This window comes from Neolamprologus brichardi, chromosome 5 (genome assembly GCF_056152115.1).
Source record: "Neolamprologus brichardi isolate AB-2024 chromosome 5, ASM5615211v1, whole genome shotgun sequence".
Taxonomy (NCBI): Eukaryota; Metazoa; Chordata; class Actinopteri; order Cichliformes; family Cichlidae; genus Neolamprologus; species Neolamprologus brichardi.
Genome location: NC_142108.1, coordinates 12874142 through 12890915, shown reverse-complemented (window position 1 = coordinate 12890915; position 16774 = coordinate 12874142). Strand labels below are relative to the sequence as shown.

The 16774-nt window shown below is 38.2% G+C and overlaps 1 protein-coding gene across 2 annotated transcripts; it reads left to right on the top strand.

Moving 5' to 3' along the window:
- The first annotated feature begins 158 nt into the window (after positions 1–158).
- slc11a2 (solute carrier family 11 member 2) lies at positions 159–16370 on the top strand. 2 transcript variants are annotated; one of them, XM_006784348.3, is made up of 17 exons: positions 159–322; positions 3544–3628; positions 5489–5625; positions 5743–5862; positions 6584–6703; positions 6791–6897; positions 6975–7045; positions 7128–7195; positions 7276–7431; positions 7597–7755; positions 7874–7960; positions 8397–8516; positions 8621–8770; positions 8871–8944; positions 9652–9805; positions 10723–10776; positions 13996–16370. In XM_006784348.3, the coding sequence occupies exons 2-17, from the start codon at positions 3595–3597 to the stop codon at positions 14071–14073; spliced, it is 1689 nt and encodes a 562-aa protein (XP_006784411.1). In that variant the 5' UTR covers positions 159–322; positions 3544–3594; the 3' UTR covers positions 14074–16370. The 2 variants fall into 2 exon arrangements, with proteins under 2 accessions (XP_006784411.1, XP_006784412.1); XM_006784349.3 differs by lacking the exons at positions 159–322; positions 3544–3628 and adding an exon at positions 4429–4542.
- Positions 16371–16774: the final 404 nt, after the last annotated feature.

The window sequence follows — 16774 nt, the reverse complement described above, 5'->3', positions numbered from 1 at the left end:
ACTCATTAGACAGTCCCTATTTTGTTTTTTTACAACAGATAATAATTTTACTTACTGATAATATACCAACTTTTTAAACCTGCCAGGTTTCGCTCAGGGCAAAATAAAGAGTAAAATCTAGATGACGTCACTACTTACAACATTTGCGCACATGCGCAGTGTGACTATAGCCTGCCGTTAACATGGGAAGATACTTTGCCGGATTTTAGCTTGGTAACGTGCTCAGCTACTCTCAAGATCTAAACACATGGAACAAGTTTACAACCAGCCTTAATTTTCACGATCAAAACGCTGATTTTTTTGACCCGCACAGCACACATAGGTACGTTTCGTTTTTGTACTTGGTGGAAGTAACATTGGCCTAGCCTTGCAGCTAATATATCATGGAAACTTGTTAGCTTGGTGGCTCATAACAGTAGTACAGTGGCATTGCCACTGTAGCTTTATATGTTAGCGGATTTGTCGGGAGGATAGATGCCTGAACTTTTTCTGGAGTTCTGGGTAGTGTTAGGCAGTCATGTTTCTCTGTTTTTTAATAGCTTCCAGGTTCACCTTGATGCAACATAGTTTATATTTAGTGTGGCTCATTGGCATGAGTATCAGGTGCACAGTACTATGGTGATATAAATTTTGTAGCTAGGAAAAAGCAAACAAAAATAAAATAGCAAATAGTGAGTAAAATAAAATAATTGAACTGATGAGAAATATTAGTAGATAAGGAGAGGGAGACTGACTGACTGACTGAGTGGCTCATTACTGCACTTGAAGGTGAAAACAAGGTGGTAACAGGATAATTGCCAACCAATATCCGTAAAATCAAGTGAAAGCAGCATCCCTAATTAATATAGTCACTGGGTGACAGTTAGTGGAGTTACCCCGTTAATAAGGATCATTGTATAACCCCAAAGTGTCTTAAATGAAGAAGGGTCATCGTCTCTTTTTACGACTTTTACAATGACAAAAGATGCCATAATAACCTAATAAATGGGGTAAAAACACACACTAAATTACCCCTGTTTTAAAGTTTAAGCTTAGTATCTTAATTTTAGTTGATCTTCAAACCAAAGTCAAACTGGGCTTTTCTGAAGTAAGGATCACTGGCTCAGTTAATACTGCACGTAAAGTGCGTGCGTTTCCTTGATAGACCGTGTTTTTGCAGTAGTCTATCCTGGTTCAAGAGTTTAGCTCTCATTCGACCAGACTGTGTTGGACAGACCTGTGTGCTGGCACTGTATTTGGATATATATTTGGATTTATATTTTGGGAACAGTTTTGGTTCTGCTTATTTTTCATAATTTTTTAAATTGTCATGCATTTAGAGAAGCTGGTGTATCATGATCATTCTTTTTTTGTTCTTTTGTTTGTTAGTTTTTTGCTTATTGTGACTTATTTATGTAAGATCTTTTTCAACATAGGGCATAAAAGTCCTTGAGGGCTGTGACATTAGAGACCAGTTTCTGTTTGGGAGTTGTCTTGTATGTAGTGATAGGAAAAGCTGCATCTTGCAGATTAGATTCATTAATGTTCGTTGGGCTAAGTTAACAAATGGCTGACTAAGCAATGTGAATTTTTACTACTCCAACAATTTTTTCTTTTTAAAAATTAATTTAGATGAAGATAGTAAATCCAACTTTACAATGTGTTAAAATTGTAATGTTCGACAGAACTGATGAAATAAGTTGACGTCTTTGCAAATGTCACACTGGTGACATTAATAAGTCATATTTATATTAAATGCAGAATCACGTGATTATGATTGAAATCAACTCACTGCTGCTGGAAAGCTGATTTTCTTTCATCACCGTTTAAATGTTGACCTCTTTGGAATCAGAGTTGACACACTGAAAGAGTTACACAATCTATGATTCTAATCAAGGTCACGCTAGGACTAGTACAGCACACATCCACACCGGAATGTGAGGCGTAGGGCAGATAGCTTTATTTAGTTTACTTTTTTGCTGTGTCTGTCCCTTTTTGCAAAGCTGCTTTTAGCAGTGAGCGTAATAATAAAGTTGTTGACGTGTAGCAGTCCGGTGTCACACATGACTGTCAATGCGCAAACTGAGATCTTGGCAATAAACAGTGAACCTGAGTGTGCCGTCAGTGCAGAAAAAATCAGGTTGATCAAAAGTAGAATCTGAATATTTTCAGAGATCGCTGTGTGTCTGTTTGTTTGAAATAAGAAAACAAAAAGTATACACACACACACGTGCGCGTGGAAGTGACAGGACAGTTAACTGAAATTTCTCTTACTGCTGTTTATGTGGAGAAACAGAACCTTTGCTTTAAGACATGATGGCGTGAGATCAATTTAATGTTTAAAAACTTGTGCAAGGAGTGATGGGAGAAGGGAGTCACATGGTCATTAAGCTCAGGACAATGCATGAGTGCATGCTGGGTGGTTTCTGTTAAGGGACTTGCTGTGCTTTTGTTAGTCCAGAAAGTGATCCCTATGTTAATAGCATGACTTTGATCGTGAATTGTTTATTAGCAATTGCTTGTTCATATTTCATGGTTATGATAACTACACAATAATGCCACTCTGCATAGTTGCAAAGGTATGGTCATTATGTATTTATTTATTTTTTTGATTTCTTCATTCATTTTGTGCAGTTTCACAAAGGTGGGAAGAGGTGCAAAAACAAGTTAAAATAAAATATGTAGCAGTCTGTAGCAGCTGTATGGCATGTCAACAGGAACGAAAAGGATCATGGACAGCTTGATGTGGAAATTTGACAATTTTACAATCATAAAAAAAACTTGCTGCTCTAAATGAACTTTTTAAACAGAAAACAGGTGGAAACTAAAGGCTTGAGGTAAAAATTAGATCGTTTTAATAGCTTCAGTAGAAATGTCAAATCACATTGTCCAAATAAATACATTAAAATATATTTTTGAATTTATTTAGTTTATACATTCCCTTTTACGCTTTGTTTCTTAGCTTTCTGACACATCTTTAAGACTGTTAATTTAAATACTGCTGCTGAGGAAACTTCCAGGGAACATGTCGTCTTATAATGCGCATTAATCAGGTCACATGATCAGGTGAAAGAAGTGGCACTGGAAACTTTGGTGGTTGGAAAAGCTGCCGAATCTTCACCATCTGCTCCTTGTCACATGGTCCTGCCGTGTGTCATGTGCTTTCCGCGGCCCTTTTCTCCCTCTTTGTCAAACATCATGGTGTTATAAAAGTTATTTTGCAAGACTGAGGTTTCACATTTAAGTCCTCAGTTTATCCGTTACTCGCAGCACAGAGTGTGTGGTAGAAGTGAAACTTGGCTGACAGTGGTCAGCTCAGTGTTTCCTGTTAGATGATCCCATTAATGTAGTGTCCTTTGACTTGCTTTTAATGTTGCTTAGTCATTGTTATGACCTTCAACATTCAGTGTTTTTCAATTTTTTTTCTTAAAGAGGAACAGAAATTGCTGCACAGTCATTCTCGTGTTAAATCGTTTGTTCTTTCTGTTTGAAAAATGTGTTTTGTTATAAAATTCTGCACTCATGTTTTAATTCTCAGATTATGCAACTGTTGTCTTTTTGCAGGGAGGCTGATATTCATCCCTTATCTTCCCAGGGATCCCTCAGCCTGCCCTGATGAAGCCCAAGCAAGACGGAGACCTCCTGGAAGGTACACGTTTAAGATGACTGAAACATGACCCTTAAAATACAGACCCACTCAACATGTTGTCCAATATTAAACACTTTGGACATTTGGCTGTGGCTGGAGGCATATTCTGAGTCACAGGGAGCTTAATATTCAGATTATAATCAGCAAAAAATCTGAACGAGAATAAATCAGAAGAAGAAGTGTAAATGACCCCGATTACTTCCTGGCTGACTACTTTATGCACACCTGTGGTGATATCTTGTCTTCCCAAAAAATAGCTTCCTCCCAGCTGAAATGATTCTCTGTGAAGAGATTTAAGAGCAGCACAACAAAACCTGAACAGACTGCAGATATTCATGTTCAGAAATCTGAACCAACAGGTGTCAAAAAACTGACAAGAAAGCAATTTAAGAAGTCAAATGCATTTTTCCATGTAATCCCCACTCTGTATTATAATTACACCAATTATGACCGGTAACATGAGCCAGTGAGTGCACTGATAGCTGCTGTAACAGTGTTTTCCTTTACGACTTTAAATTATTTATCTTAAAAAGATAAACTTGGTCCATCTTTTTAAAAGGCACACAGTGTGTTTACTGTGATAAACAGTAAAAACTCTGACGCTAATAAAACTTTGGCACTAACTCAGATTCTTTGAAAAACTGTCCGTGCTTTTTTTTCCATGTGTGAGAAAGGGCGGGTTTTGTAATGTATTGACTTCCTCGAGCACATAGTGCGTGCGCCATATTTACTTCTCTCTCTGTGTGGGTCATTTTTAGAAAGGCGGGGTCACAGTGTCCTCGTAACAGCTCATGTCTAAAAAAAAATGATGATAAAGGCAACGTCATATAAAAGCTAATACTTAGGCAACTGTGGACTTTAGGACCTTAGTGAGTTGGAGATGGAGGGGGCAAGACATGAAAAGTCCAAACTCAGTGAGTAGCAGTTCTCAGCATTTACATGCACTTTGGACAAACTATTATAGATCTGTTGCTTATTTTAATCCTGGAATTGTTTTTAGTTGAATTTATTTTGTTTTCTGGTGTTTTTATGTAGTTCTTTTCTTTTTTGCTGGAGTTTCTGAGGTTAACATGCAAACAATGTGGAGCTAATTACAGGTTACTGCTCAGCGAGTAAAGACTTGTAATTTAAAGTCTTAGACCAAAGTGCTTGTGTAGCATGTAGATTAGAAGCAAGGAGTGTTTTTGCCTTTTTCCAGAGGGTGTACTCGTGCTGTTAGAAAGGCCCTGGATCCCAGACAAGTGTTAGATTGTGTGTCTCAAACATTTTTCCAAGTGCAGTTAGACTGACAGAGTCAATATTTGATTGTTTCAAGTATTTTAAGCAAGCTGCAAAACCTGCCAAAAAAACCCCTTCCCTTAATTGTCAGAATTTAACGCTTTTTGTGTGAATTAGTGAATTTAGCTGAGATTTTTTTCTATCATAGTGATTATGCCACATCCATAAATCAGAGTTTCACAATAACTAAACAGCGCTTACGTCCAGATATAATAATGCGTTGCACTGGCACAAACTGGGTTCTGGCTTAATTTTTCTCAGTGCGTAAAATATAGGGAGGAGAATATTTAAATCAAGCAAGTGTTCAGAAAACAGCGCAACCTTTTCAAATTAACTGCAAAATTAACCACGCCTATGACCGCCATTTGGGGATTGTGCTCACACGCTATTTTGCCCTCTTTAGTAAATCTGGCCCTTACAGTTTTTTTTTAACTACATCTACATTGCTGCAATGCGTTTGGTCAACAGAAAATGCGGGAGCATGTTGACAATGAATGAAAAGACATGTGTAACGCTACCTAAGGGTACTCTGTATGATGACTAATGAGAGTCCCTCTGTTTGTCCTGCTGTGCTTTCATCAGAGGACTCCCCTCAGGAGAATGGAGTCCACACAAACCAGTACAGCTCCATCTCCCCTCCTGCCTCACCTGTGGCCCAGGATGAACCCTTCTCCACATACTTTGAAGAGAGGGTGCAAATTCCAGACAGTGAAAACCAGGTACCACTACCATCACAAACAGTGTGTTTCATTTAGACACACAGGAAAAATATTTTATTTGTAAGTATATGTTTTGCATATTATTTGATTTAAAAGGAAAATTCTGTTTCTGTTCAGTTGTTCAGTTTCCGTAAGCTCTGGGCTTTCACTGGACCGGGGTTTTTGATGAGCATTGCTTATCTGGATCCCGGGAACATCGAATCAGACCTGCAGTCTGGAGCTGCAGCTGGCTTTAAGGTGAATGAAAACATGTTGATCCACCTAGAAACAGAAACTGTGGGTGTAGTTTTGCAGGCAGCAGAGGTAGATTTGGGAAAATAACAAGTTAACTATACTTCATGTTTCAGGCTTTAATCCTTTCACTTTATATTTCAGGAAGTAATTCTGTCTTCAGATACTTTTTCTTTTAAAAATATTACTGCCTTTTTTTTCTTTTTTTTTTAAGAAACCAGGGTCATATTTTGTCTCTAGCTCAGTACTTCACTTGTATAATAAGCTGCATGATTGCTTTGTTGTCTGCATCTATGATAACTCCCTTTTATTAATAAATAAATAAATATGCTGCGTTGCAGATAAAATGCTAATTTGAAATCGTAGTTTTAACTCTTTACCCCTTGAAAACTGATTAGAAGTAACTCTCGAGGCTTTTTTTAATCTGGTCTGAAGGGTTTATGTCATATTTCAGGCCTGCTTATAAAACAAAATGACTGGGTTTGCATCAGACGTGAGGGAAGGTGATCTCTGCCCTTGCAGCTACTCTTTGAAAACCTATATTCATTATTTACTGAAGTGTTCAAACTCATCATTAAGGGTACAGGGGAGGTTGTCAAAGGTCATTTTTATGTTGGAAAGTCCTAATGCATCTCACTGTATTGAGCGAACATGAACTCATACAAGAAATTTAGGGGTCTGTGCAGATGTGGCCACATGTGCTGATTTCGTGCTTCTTCTTCTTCAGCTCCTATGGGTTCTCCTTGTATCCACTATCATCGGGCTGCTGTTGCAGAGGCTGGCTGCTCGCCTCGGGGTGGTCACAGGGATGCACCTGGCTGAAGTCTGCAACCGCCAGTATTCCACCGTGAGCACCCCCCTCCACCCTCAAGACACACCTGAGTCACATCTTTCTTGTCTTTCATTATTTATAATACATTCTATTTAATTTCAGGTTCCTCGCATCATCCTCTGGCTGATGGTGGAACTGGCCATTATTGGCTCAGACATGCAAGAGGTCATTGGCTGTGCCATAGCTCTCAACCTCCTTTCTGTGGGCAGGTAACGTCTTTGACACTTGTATTGGAAAAGTTTATATGATTTTGCAGATTTACAAAAAAGGATTCTTTCTCGTTCAGGATCCCACTGTGGGGAGGAGTTCTCATCACCATCACAGACACATTCGTGTTCCTCTTTTTAGACAAATATGGTATGTGATTTGTTGATGCAGATATGCAACTGATGCAACCAGATTGGAACCCAAGTGATTACATATGTTTATATCTCTGCAGGACTGAGGAAACTTGAAGCTTTCTTTGGCTTTCTGATCACTATAATGGCTCTTAGTTTTGGTTATGAGGTACGTTTTGGTCACCTGAAGCATTTGTCACCCAGTGTGTGGCTGCATCACAGGGTTGATTCTGTGTTTTCTCCCTGTAGTATGTGCTGGTAAAACCGGACCAGGGGGAGTTGCTTAAGGGTATGTTTGTACCCTACTGTGCTGGCTGTGGGCCTGTGCAGCTGGAGCAGGCAGTGGGAATTGTAGGTGCTGTCATCATGCCCCACAACATCTACCTGCATTCAGCCTTGGTCAAGGTTAGAAGCATCAATGTACTGTTGTGTGTAGACTAAGAGAAATTAGATTTTCCTAAATGAATGTGAAAACTGTTTCATGAATAACCTTATGAGTGGAAAAAAAAAAAAACATTTTAAAGTAAAGTTTTTAAGCTTATTGTTTTTTTATCTCCCCTCCTTATTCAGTCTCGGGAAGTCGACCGCAAAAATAAAAAGGAAGTCAAAGAAGCCAACAAGTACTTCTTCATTGAGTCGGCTATCGCCCTCTTTGTCTCCTTCCTCATCAATGTGTTTGTCGTCGCAGTCTTTGCTCAGGCCTTCTACAATAAATCCAACATGGACGTGGTGAGTGTCCATGGCGCCATACTGAGGACTGTTGAAAGCGTGTGTGGGTCATTTTGAGATGCAGTAAATTATAAGTGAAACAGTGGTGATCAAGTTGTTGCTGACTGTGTTCCTGCAGAATGCAGTGTGCAATAAAACTGGCAGCCCTCACACAGATCTCTTCCCTCTTAACAACAACACACTCGAAGTGGACATTTACAAAGGGGTAAGTCCACAGTCTATAAGTCTCTGCAGTTCTGATGAGCAGGTTGCATAATGTCTCATTTTGGAGCTACTAAAATAATACAGAATAACATCAGAGGGTAGAAAAGGGAAGGAGCATCTAGCAGTTTATGGCTTGATTATCTAATTTTTTTAATTAAAAAAAGCAAATGTTTTCCCCTTGTGTGACATTAAGACATCATAGAGGTATTTTCACAAAATGGCTCTTTGGGTGTTTAGGTGTGTTTCTAGAGTTGAATCAAAGTGTTTTTACTAATTACTTTCCCATTAATAATATCTAAAAAGGCTAATTTACACATTGTGTGAGTACCAATTTATTTTACCATTCATCACTTTGAAATGGCTGTTTGTCCTAGATTAGACTTTACCCAGATGAATAGGTGTGTGTACACTTAACTTTGTGTTATACATGCGTTCAGGGGATCGTCCTGGGGTGTTTCTTTGGACCAGCAGCTCTCTACATCTGGGCTATCGGTATTCTGGCAGCTGGACAGAGCTCCACCATGACGGGCACGTACTCTGGACAGTTTGTGATGGAGGTAGGAACACATGTTGGCACAGTGTATTTTATTTATATACAATTCTCCTCTGTTTAAAAAAGGAAACAGCTCTGCACTGATGTTTCTGCTTTCATGTTTTTAAGGGTTTCCTGAACCTGCGGTGGTCTCGTTTTGCACGGGTGCTGCTGACCCGCTCCATCGCCATCACGCCTACACTGTTGGTTGCCATTTTCCAGGATGTTCACCATTTGACTGGGATGAATGACTTTCTGAATGTGCTGCAGAGCCTGCAGGTCAGCACGAGTATCTTCCCCTCAGTGCAGTTTGTACTGAAACATTTTTGATGTTCTTTTTGTGTTCTTGTTAAAAATATTCACTCTTCTCATCCTTCAGCTTCCATTTGCTTTGATCCCAATTCTGACATTCACAAGTCTGAAATCCATAATGAACGACTTTGCCAACGGATTGTAAGTGAAATAAATGTTTTAATAGTTTTTATTCTCTTCTTTATTAAGTACAAACTGTATGCATTTTACTCATAACTGACAGGATAAGTATCTCAAGAAGCAAGCTTTTCTTGGCCCTTCATGTAGTTGAAGTCTGTGTACGATCAATGAATTTAACACATATTAAAACATTAGCAGCACAGTCCAAAGCATCTCTTCCCGTAGCTTCGGAGTTTAGGGAAATAATGATGGACTGAGGCCAAGGAACAACTGATTTAGCGAAGTCCATTGTTTGACCCTGTTTGGTCTTTATCCAAATATAAAACCAAGCAACACAAAGTCTGGACCCCAACTGTATTCTCTGGATGTTTTACTCAGGTCAGCATAAAAGGACTGGACTGACTCGGGTGTAGACGTGGTGTCATGTGACATGCAGTTTCTGAGTCGACTCTGCTCAGAGGTGTCATTGTGACTGTTTACTTATCTAACGCACAGACAGGTCATTTATTAAGTCAAACATTTATTTATATTTAAGCTGTGTGAAATGGAGTGGCGCAAAATAGGAATTTATGCAGCAGTGTGACTAACTAACAGAAGTGAGTCTGTGTGTTTCTGGAAAAAAAGTGTTTCTGGTAAATTTGCAGTGTTAGGAAGTATTTTGAGGACTCTGTTAGTTTTAGAAAGCACAGGATTTCCCAATTGTCTAATACAAAGTCTGTTTCCTCTAGGGGGTGGAAGATTTCGGGAGGTATCCTCATCCTGGGCGTTTGTGCAATCAACATGTATTTTGTGATTGTTTATGTGACGGCGCTGAACAGCGTGGTGCTCTATGTTTTAGCTGCTCTCGTCTCTGTAGCCTATCTGGCCTTTGTGGCATACCTGGTGAGTTATGATTGCTGAAATTGCTAAATTGTTGTCTGTTGATGCCTGTAGTCTAATCTCATGTTGATAGGACTGCAGAGCATGTTTTCACACATCTTATTTTCCAATAACCAGAATTAGTCCTGGGTGGTATAACCAAAAGTCTGTCCATCCATCTATTTTCTGCCATTCATCTGGGTTCTGTTCATGGGAACCCAGATCGCCAGACCTCTCTCTCTCTCTCCAGTGAGACCGAGGTGTTTCAAAGCCAGCTGAGAGAAATAATCTCTCCACTATGTCTCGGGTCTGCCCCATAATCTCGTCCCACATGCCCCAAAAGCATTACCCAAGAGGTATCCCCGTGAGATGTCCAAGCCCCCCTTCAATTGGCTTCTTTTGATGGGTGCCACAATCGTTTCTTAAAAAGTTTCTGCCTTTTTTATTTTATATTACAGAATTATCTTAAATTTTATGCATTTCTTTTAGTTTTAGTTTTTACTGGTGTTTTTTTTTTTTTTAGTGGGTTTACAGTGACGTGCTTCTATTGGGATTATAGATCAGAAAACATTTGAATGTCATCAGAAAAGTAAAGAATGGTAAAAAAAAAAATCTATTTTAAACGCCGTGTGTGCCCACAGCACAGAAGCAACATGACAGGAAATGAAGCAAGATGAGACTAAACTTCATAAAACCCTAAATTCCAAAAGTTGAGATCCACAGTTGTTATACTGGCAAATACAATATTACATTAAATCTTTCTGGCTGTGTATTGGTGGCTGGAAAAAGCAGGATAACCCACCCAGCAGTAATCAGAACATATCAGTAGCAAATGAATAATATTTTGTTATAAAATTTGAATGCTTCACTTTCTATACATTGAAAAGGTGTACACACACACACAAAGTCTGTAATGTCCTCTCGCTCCTTCCTCCTTGCAGGCTTGGCACTGTCTGGTTGCCCTGGGCGTCTCCTGCCTGGACTGTTGTAGCAGGGTAAGCAATCGACCCGCTGTGCTCATAGAGGAGCAGTCAGAGTACGACTCCTAAAGCTGAACACGACTGTAACCAACAGCATGTCTCTTTACTCTGGGCGCCCCGTACACAGCTGGGACTCTTTAGGATCTTGAAAGCACATTTGACTTTTATTTTTTAAAGGGCTGGATATCTTGTTTTTTTTAAGATATCTGTCTGGGAGACGTTTTTTTAAGGCTCCCAGACATTCATATGACACCAGCGCAGGATGTTATCTTCCAGCATTTGATGCTTCAGCCACGTAGAAATGTGATGATTTTTAAACTCTAATTTAACCTATGATTTTTCCTGCTCTTAATCACCCTAATCCTCCCAGTGTGAAGCCACACTGCACATTTTATGATTCCCACTCAGTCTACCTCAATATTTTATTTTTTTAATCTTACAGTCAGCTTTCTTCAAGTGTGACTCATTAGCTTAAAAAAACAAGTCTAATACTGCTAGATAATGTCTAAAAATAATATTATGACACAGAGTCAAATGTCCAACAGATATCCAGCCCTTATATTACAGGGGTTTTTTTGTTTTTAGCATTGTTGTCTAGCATATCGAAGAATTTACAGTGGCATTTTTAAGCATCATGCACATCTTTCACTTGTTGCTTCTTGTGTTTGGAGTCCTAGCTTAGAGTGCACATGTAGTTAATGCACAAGTCGGTAAAAATACATTTTAAATCAGAGCCAGAAAACAGAAAAACTGACTTGAATGGAGGAAAGTCTGAAAGTCACCTTAACATTTCCAAAATGGGTGTGTGTGTGGCCCCTGAAAGCTGCTTTAATAATGTTTTTAATGCACAAATGATCGATGAAATTAATTCCTGAGTGCACATTAGTGACACAGGCAAGCAGGGGAAGCTTTGTGTGACTGCAGCATCATCCCCTGAGCCTCTGTTAGCACCTCTGTATTTTATGATGCCAGAGACTCAGGTTGAAGTGAGCCCGTCAGTGAAATCATACTTGTGTTTTTAGCAGTGTGCAGGAGCATCCTTGGCTTTCAAACCTTTATTGCATGTGCAAAAATAATGATTTTGTGCATTCTTTTTATTTTTGTTTGTTTTCTGCGATACCAAGTTAACCTCAATACTATATTTGTTATTTTTTGTTGAACTTCAGGTATACAATAGTAAGAAGTGTATAACTGATGGGGAAGGTGGATTTATGTGCATGTGCTCTAGTACAACACTGTAATCATTTAAAGTTGTTAGGACTGTGTTTGAGTAGCAGCCATGACAAAGGGTGTTGTGTTTATGTATTAAAATCCATAACCACAAGTTTGTGTGTGCGGTACAGTGTGTAGAGCACACAAGTCATTTATGAACAAAGTTTAGAAATCTCACAGCTCATATTAAAATGTAGATTCACTCATGTGTATATATTATACAGTTTCCCAAGCTAATGACTCCACTCTGAGACCTCCTAATGTTTTACTGTGAAGTTAAGTAGTCACATGATAGCGTGATTATCAAGTGAGGAATAAAATAGTTTGGGGTTTTTTTTTTGTTGCCTTATTTATTTTCTGTCCTGGCTTTGTTAGTCAGACCAGTTTGCAGGACAGTTGTATACCCCGTTTTTATAGCAAAACAACAGACACGTTTTTAATAAAGCAATAAAAGATTATTCAGATGAGGAAAGGTGGATTTCATTTTTTTTATAATTGTTTTTATTTCGGCTGTCACCATTTGTCAGTTCAGTTTCAGCTGTGACTGATGTTAGCCTTCACACAGCCCTCACTCAGCTGCTCTTTGTCCCGGTAGCATTGCTCAAGTATCAGCAAAGTGACGATGATTAGACTGTAAATGAGTTTTACCAGCCAACACTGACGAGCCTCTTCTTCCAGTTTTACAACGAAGAAGATTAAAATTGCTGTGACATTGCACAATATAATAAACTGTATTATATTAAAGCTCCTGACTTGGCAATATCCAAGTAGCATGTACATACTGACCAATAAGATGAGAGTACAATGAGCTGTGTGGCGTACTGTAAACACAGTAAAGGCCTCGAGTTTTTTTTCAGACGTTTTTGTGGTAAAATTCTCTCTCTGGCATGGTGGTTCAACATTTCTGCTCTTGTATAAAGTTCTCAAAAGCTTTCCTAAGATTTCTAAAGCTGTTCTTAGACGTGATAGAAATATGTTTCAGGTGAACGTGAGTTCATGTCTCATATAAATAACTTTTATATATGACAAACGCACATTTGAACTGTTACAGAGAAAACTGTGTCTACTCTCAAATTATATCATGTGGTTCTCTGGTCATTTCTGTTTTCTTCCCTCTTTTGGAGGTTGAATGAAAAGCTGTTATTTTTCTGCTGCTGGATGAAGCCGCTATGTCTCCGAAATAAATTCACATTATGGATATAAGGACATTTGTTTGCGTCTTCTGTGTGAAAGTCCTAACATGGGCTCAGGGTTACTGTGTTTTTAACTTTTAAGTAGCTGAGTAAATGATAATCTTAAAGCCCATCTTTGTTTTTTAAAAGATAACTCTCCTCACTGTAAAACCCCAAACAGTAGAGTAAAGGTGTTAAACTGATGTGTTTTGAATAGTTAGCTAAATTACAAAAATCTTCATTTCTCCTTACTGGTGCTGTTTGAGGGTGTAGCACCTCATAGTAGGCTGTAGAAATGTTCTTTTTCAGGACTTTCCAGGATTAAATGAGGAAAGTCTGACCCAAGGTGAGCACATTTTAATGAATCTGCAGTCATAAAACAATCAATATCAAATCCTGAATTGATTGAACTCTATTAATCACCAATCACAGTGCATTGTTGATTGCAATGATTTAGTTTAAAACTGACATTTCATCCTGTTTGCAATCCATATTCTCCATATTATGGTCTAACTAAAAAAGAGTGAATAAGACGTATGTAGAGTAACATAAAAAGGATTTGGTAACACAGATGGTTTCCCGAGTCATCAGAAGAAGAGAGTGTGTGTGTGCGCGCGCTTAGTTTACTATATTTTTATTTAAGCCGATGCTGACTCTCCACTGATTTCTCTAAATGTTAACATTTTTTAAAAGCTTACATTTTCTATGAAAACCAAAACAAGTTCTGGCAAAATCAAATAAAAATGGCTTAACAATTAAAGCTGAAGGTGAAATCATGCTCAGCTGATTCATCTTCAGCGTGTGACTGTTCCTCTGAGTAATGAGAGCTCCATGTCCTCTTCTCTTGCAGATGCAGCTGGGAGTGTCACGTCACACAGACATGTACTTACTGAACGATATGGACTCTAATGCATTGGTGGACAGATGAAAGACACTCAGAGCAGGTGCTTGACTGTGGTGTAGACACCGTTAGATGACCCGACTGAAACGTGGGACCACTGAAACTCGGCTAGTATGTGTTAGTCTTCACCCCCTCGGTACCTGAGGTGTTTTTAAAGTGTCCTTACAGAACGCCCACGGATGATCGTGACGTTTTCATTCACAAATATCTCCGGCAGCTTCGGCTCTTGCAGAAGAATAATGTTTAAGAAAGCAGTGTTTAATTAGAAGATGTGTTTAAACTGTTGCTGTGGCTGTAACTATATAAGGTTAGACGCTACAGCCATGAAGCAGACAAAATAAACTGACAGTGCGCGATGTTGAATTGCCCGAGTCGTAATTCAGAGAAATAGTGGCGCGCTCGAGGCTGCACGCTATTCCATATGAAGGTGCTCGTGGTTTTTGTTTTAATTACCCTTTTAACTTGTTCCTGCTTTACCTCACGTGATCTTAAAAAGAGATATCATTGGATCTTTTAGACATCCTCACATAGTCACAACAAGAAGGCAGAAAACCAATCACACTCGAGCGCTGTAGGGTTAATTTATATGATGTTAAAGCTGCTGCATTATGGGTTTTTTATTTGTTCAAGACAAAGAGATTCCTGTTACTCTATTTAACGCTGCAATAATGAGATTCAGTTAGATGTTAATATTAGACCAATAAATTGATAGAATATATTGAATATGTACATAACCCTTGTTGATTTTATTTATGTGTCATTAGTCAACATTTTTCCCCATTTTTAAGTCTCTTTTAATATATTGCATAGAAAAGACGGTGACAGTTTTATGTCACTCTCATTCTGCAGCTGCTTCTTCGTTGAGATGAATCCCTCCAAACTTTCTTTTTTAAATTAATTTCTTTTTTTAAGTATTAAGTATTCAAGATCTCCTTACTGCAGTGGGATTTAATAAGTGTCCAAAAATATTTTTTTTAAAGATGCAGACTTTAAATTAAATATTGTGTCCAGTTTTAGCACATTTACATTCCCATTAAATGCATCTATGAATTTTCCGTCATAGCAGTGGTTCAAAATGACTGATCAGTGCAGAGATCAGAGTCCAGTCAGCTCAGTGTTTCTCTTTTATTAATTAATTTTTGTGTTATTCATTCTTCCCTTTTATTGTTCTTAGTTTTTTCTCAAAGTTAATCTTATGGTCAGTTTATTCCAGTATTTTATTTATGCTGCTTTGTCTAGTATGTTGTTTTGTTTGATTTGTTTTAAATGCTTTTTTTAGCTTTGGCTTTTGAGAGTGTTAGAGATGCCTTTTTTCTTTCTTTTTTTTTGATTATGCCAAATGTGCGCAGAGGTGTGATGTTCACTGTGTTATCTACAAAGAAACAAAGCGATTGTTTAATTCTGAAATCTTACTTGGAGAGTAAAATTGGCAGCTGTAGGGAGCCGGTGGAAAACGGTGTAGCTCCAAGCCATCGACTCTGGTATTTCTTGTTGCTGAAAGCTGGTTTTCAAGTCCTGGTGGAGTTTGTTTCCAATATCAGAGAAGACAGTGCCTAACATCAGAGAGCTTATATGAGAAATTGTGATCAACTGTGAAACACTGATGCTTGTTCGTTTGCTCCACAACAGTGAAGATGTAGTATAGAGAAAGCACTGGACAAGACAACAGGGAACTGGCAAAAATAATAAAATGAAACTATAAGCAAATCTGAAATAGGACACTTGAGAAGCAGTTTAATGAACCGAAGCTTTCCACTGACCAAATATGAACTGTAGGTTATATTTACTGTGCAGATGACCACAGTGCCTCGTGTTTTTACCACTGTGCCTCATTTAGGGCATCCTGAGCACAAAAATAACAAATCAGCACTTGATTGCAAAAGAAGTGTGTAATTGAAAGAATGGAAATTACACTTTAAGCTGTTTGTTTGAGGGTTTATTTAATTTGGAGGACCATTAATGGGTTAAATGCTAGAAACGTGTGTGGTCTTTTATGCAAATGTCACTGAACATATCTCCATGTTGAGTTGTATTTGTTAGAATAAGACGTACGTCTCTCTATGCCACCTTGGCAGTGTTACGAGGTTTTCTCTGATTGGTGCATCACGTTTCACGTTGTAAACATGATTTGAATTCAGAAACACTTCCGAAGACCATTTTTAGGTTTCATGTCTAGACAGAAAACTGATGCTGTGTTATATTGTGATTTTTTTTGTGGCACAGTATTGGAACGTCTATCTAAAGGGCCACAGCTTTAAATTACCTACTGTCTGTATGTTTTTTGTTTTTGTTTGTTAGTTTGAATGGTGCTCTTGGTAAATAAAAAATAGACTTTATTTCAGTTTCTGTCTTTCCTTTGTTACATACTTGGATTGAATGTTGAACAACTTCTTACTCTTTATCCCTCATAACATTTTCTCTGTATCGTTCTCCCTGGTGTTGGACCTTTTTTTTAGCATCTAAGTAACAAATATGAAATTAGTTCATGTTGACAGTCACAGAATGTAAATGTGACCATCAATCAGAGTATTCAGAGATATTGCGAAATTGAAAGATTTAATAATCACCTAGGAAAGGAAGAGAAAGTTATTAGATTTATGAACGTGTTTCCAGTATGTTCCGAGACTAACTTATTACAAGTAAAAATTAAGTGTTTATTGATTTGTATTTTATTTTAATTTTTAAATCTTTTACATAGTTTGCTGTCTGACAAGAAAAAAAAACTAAC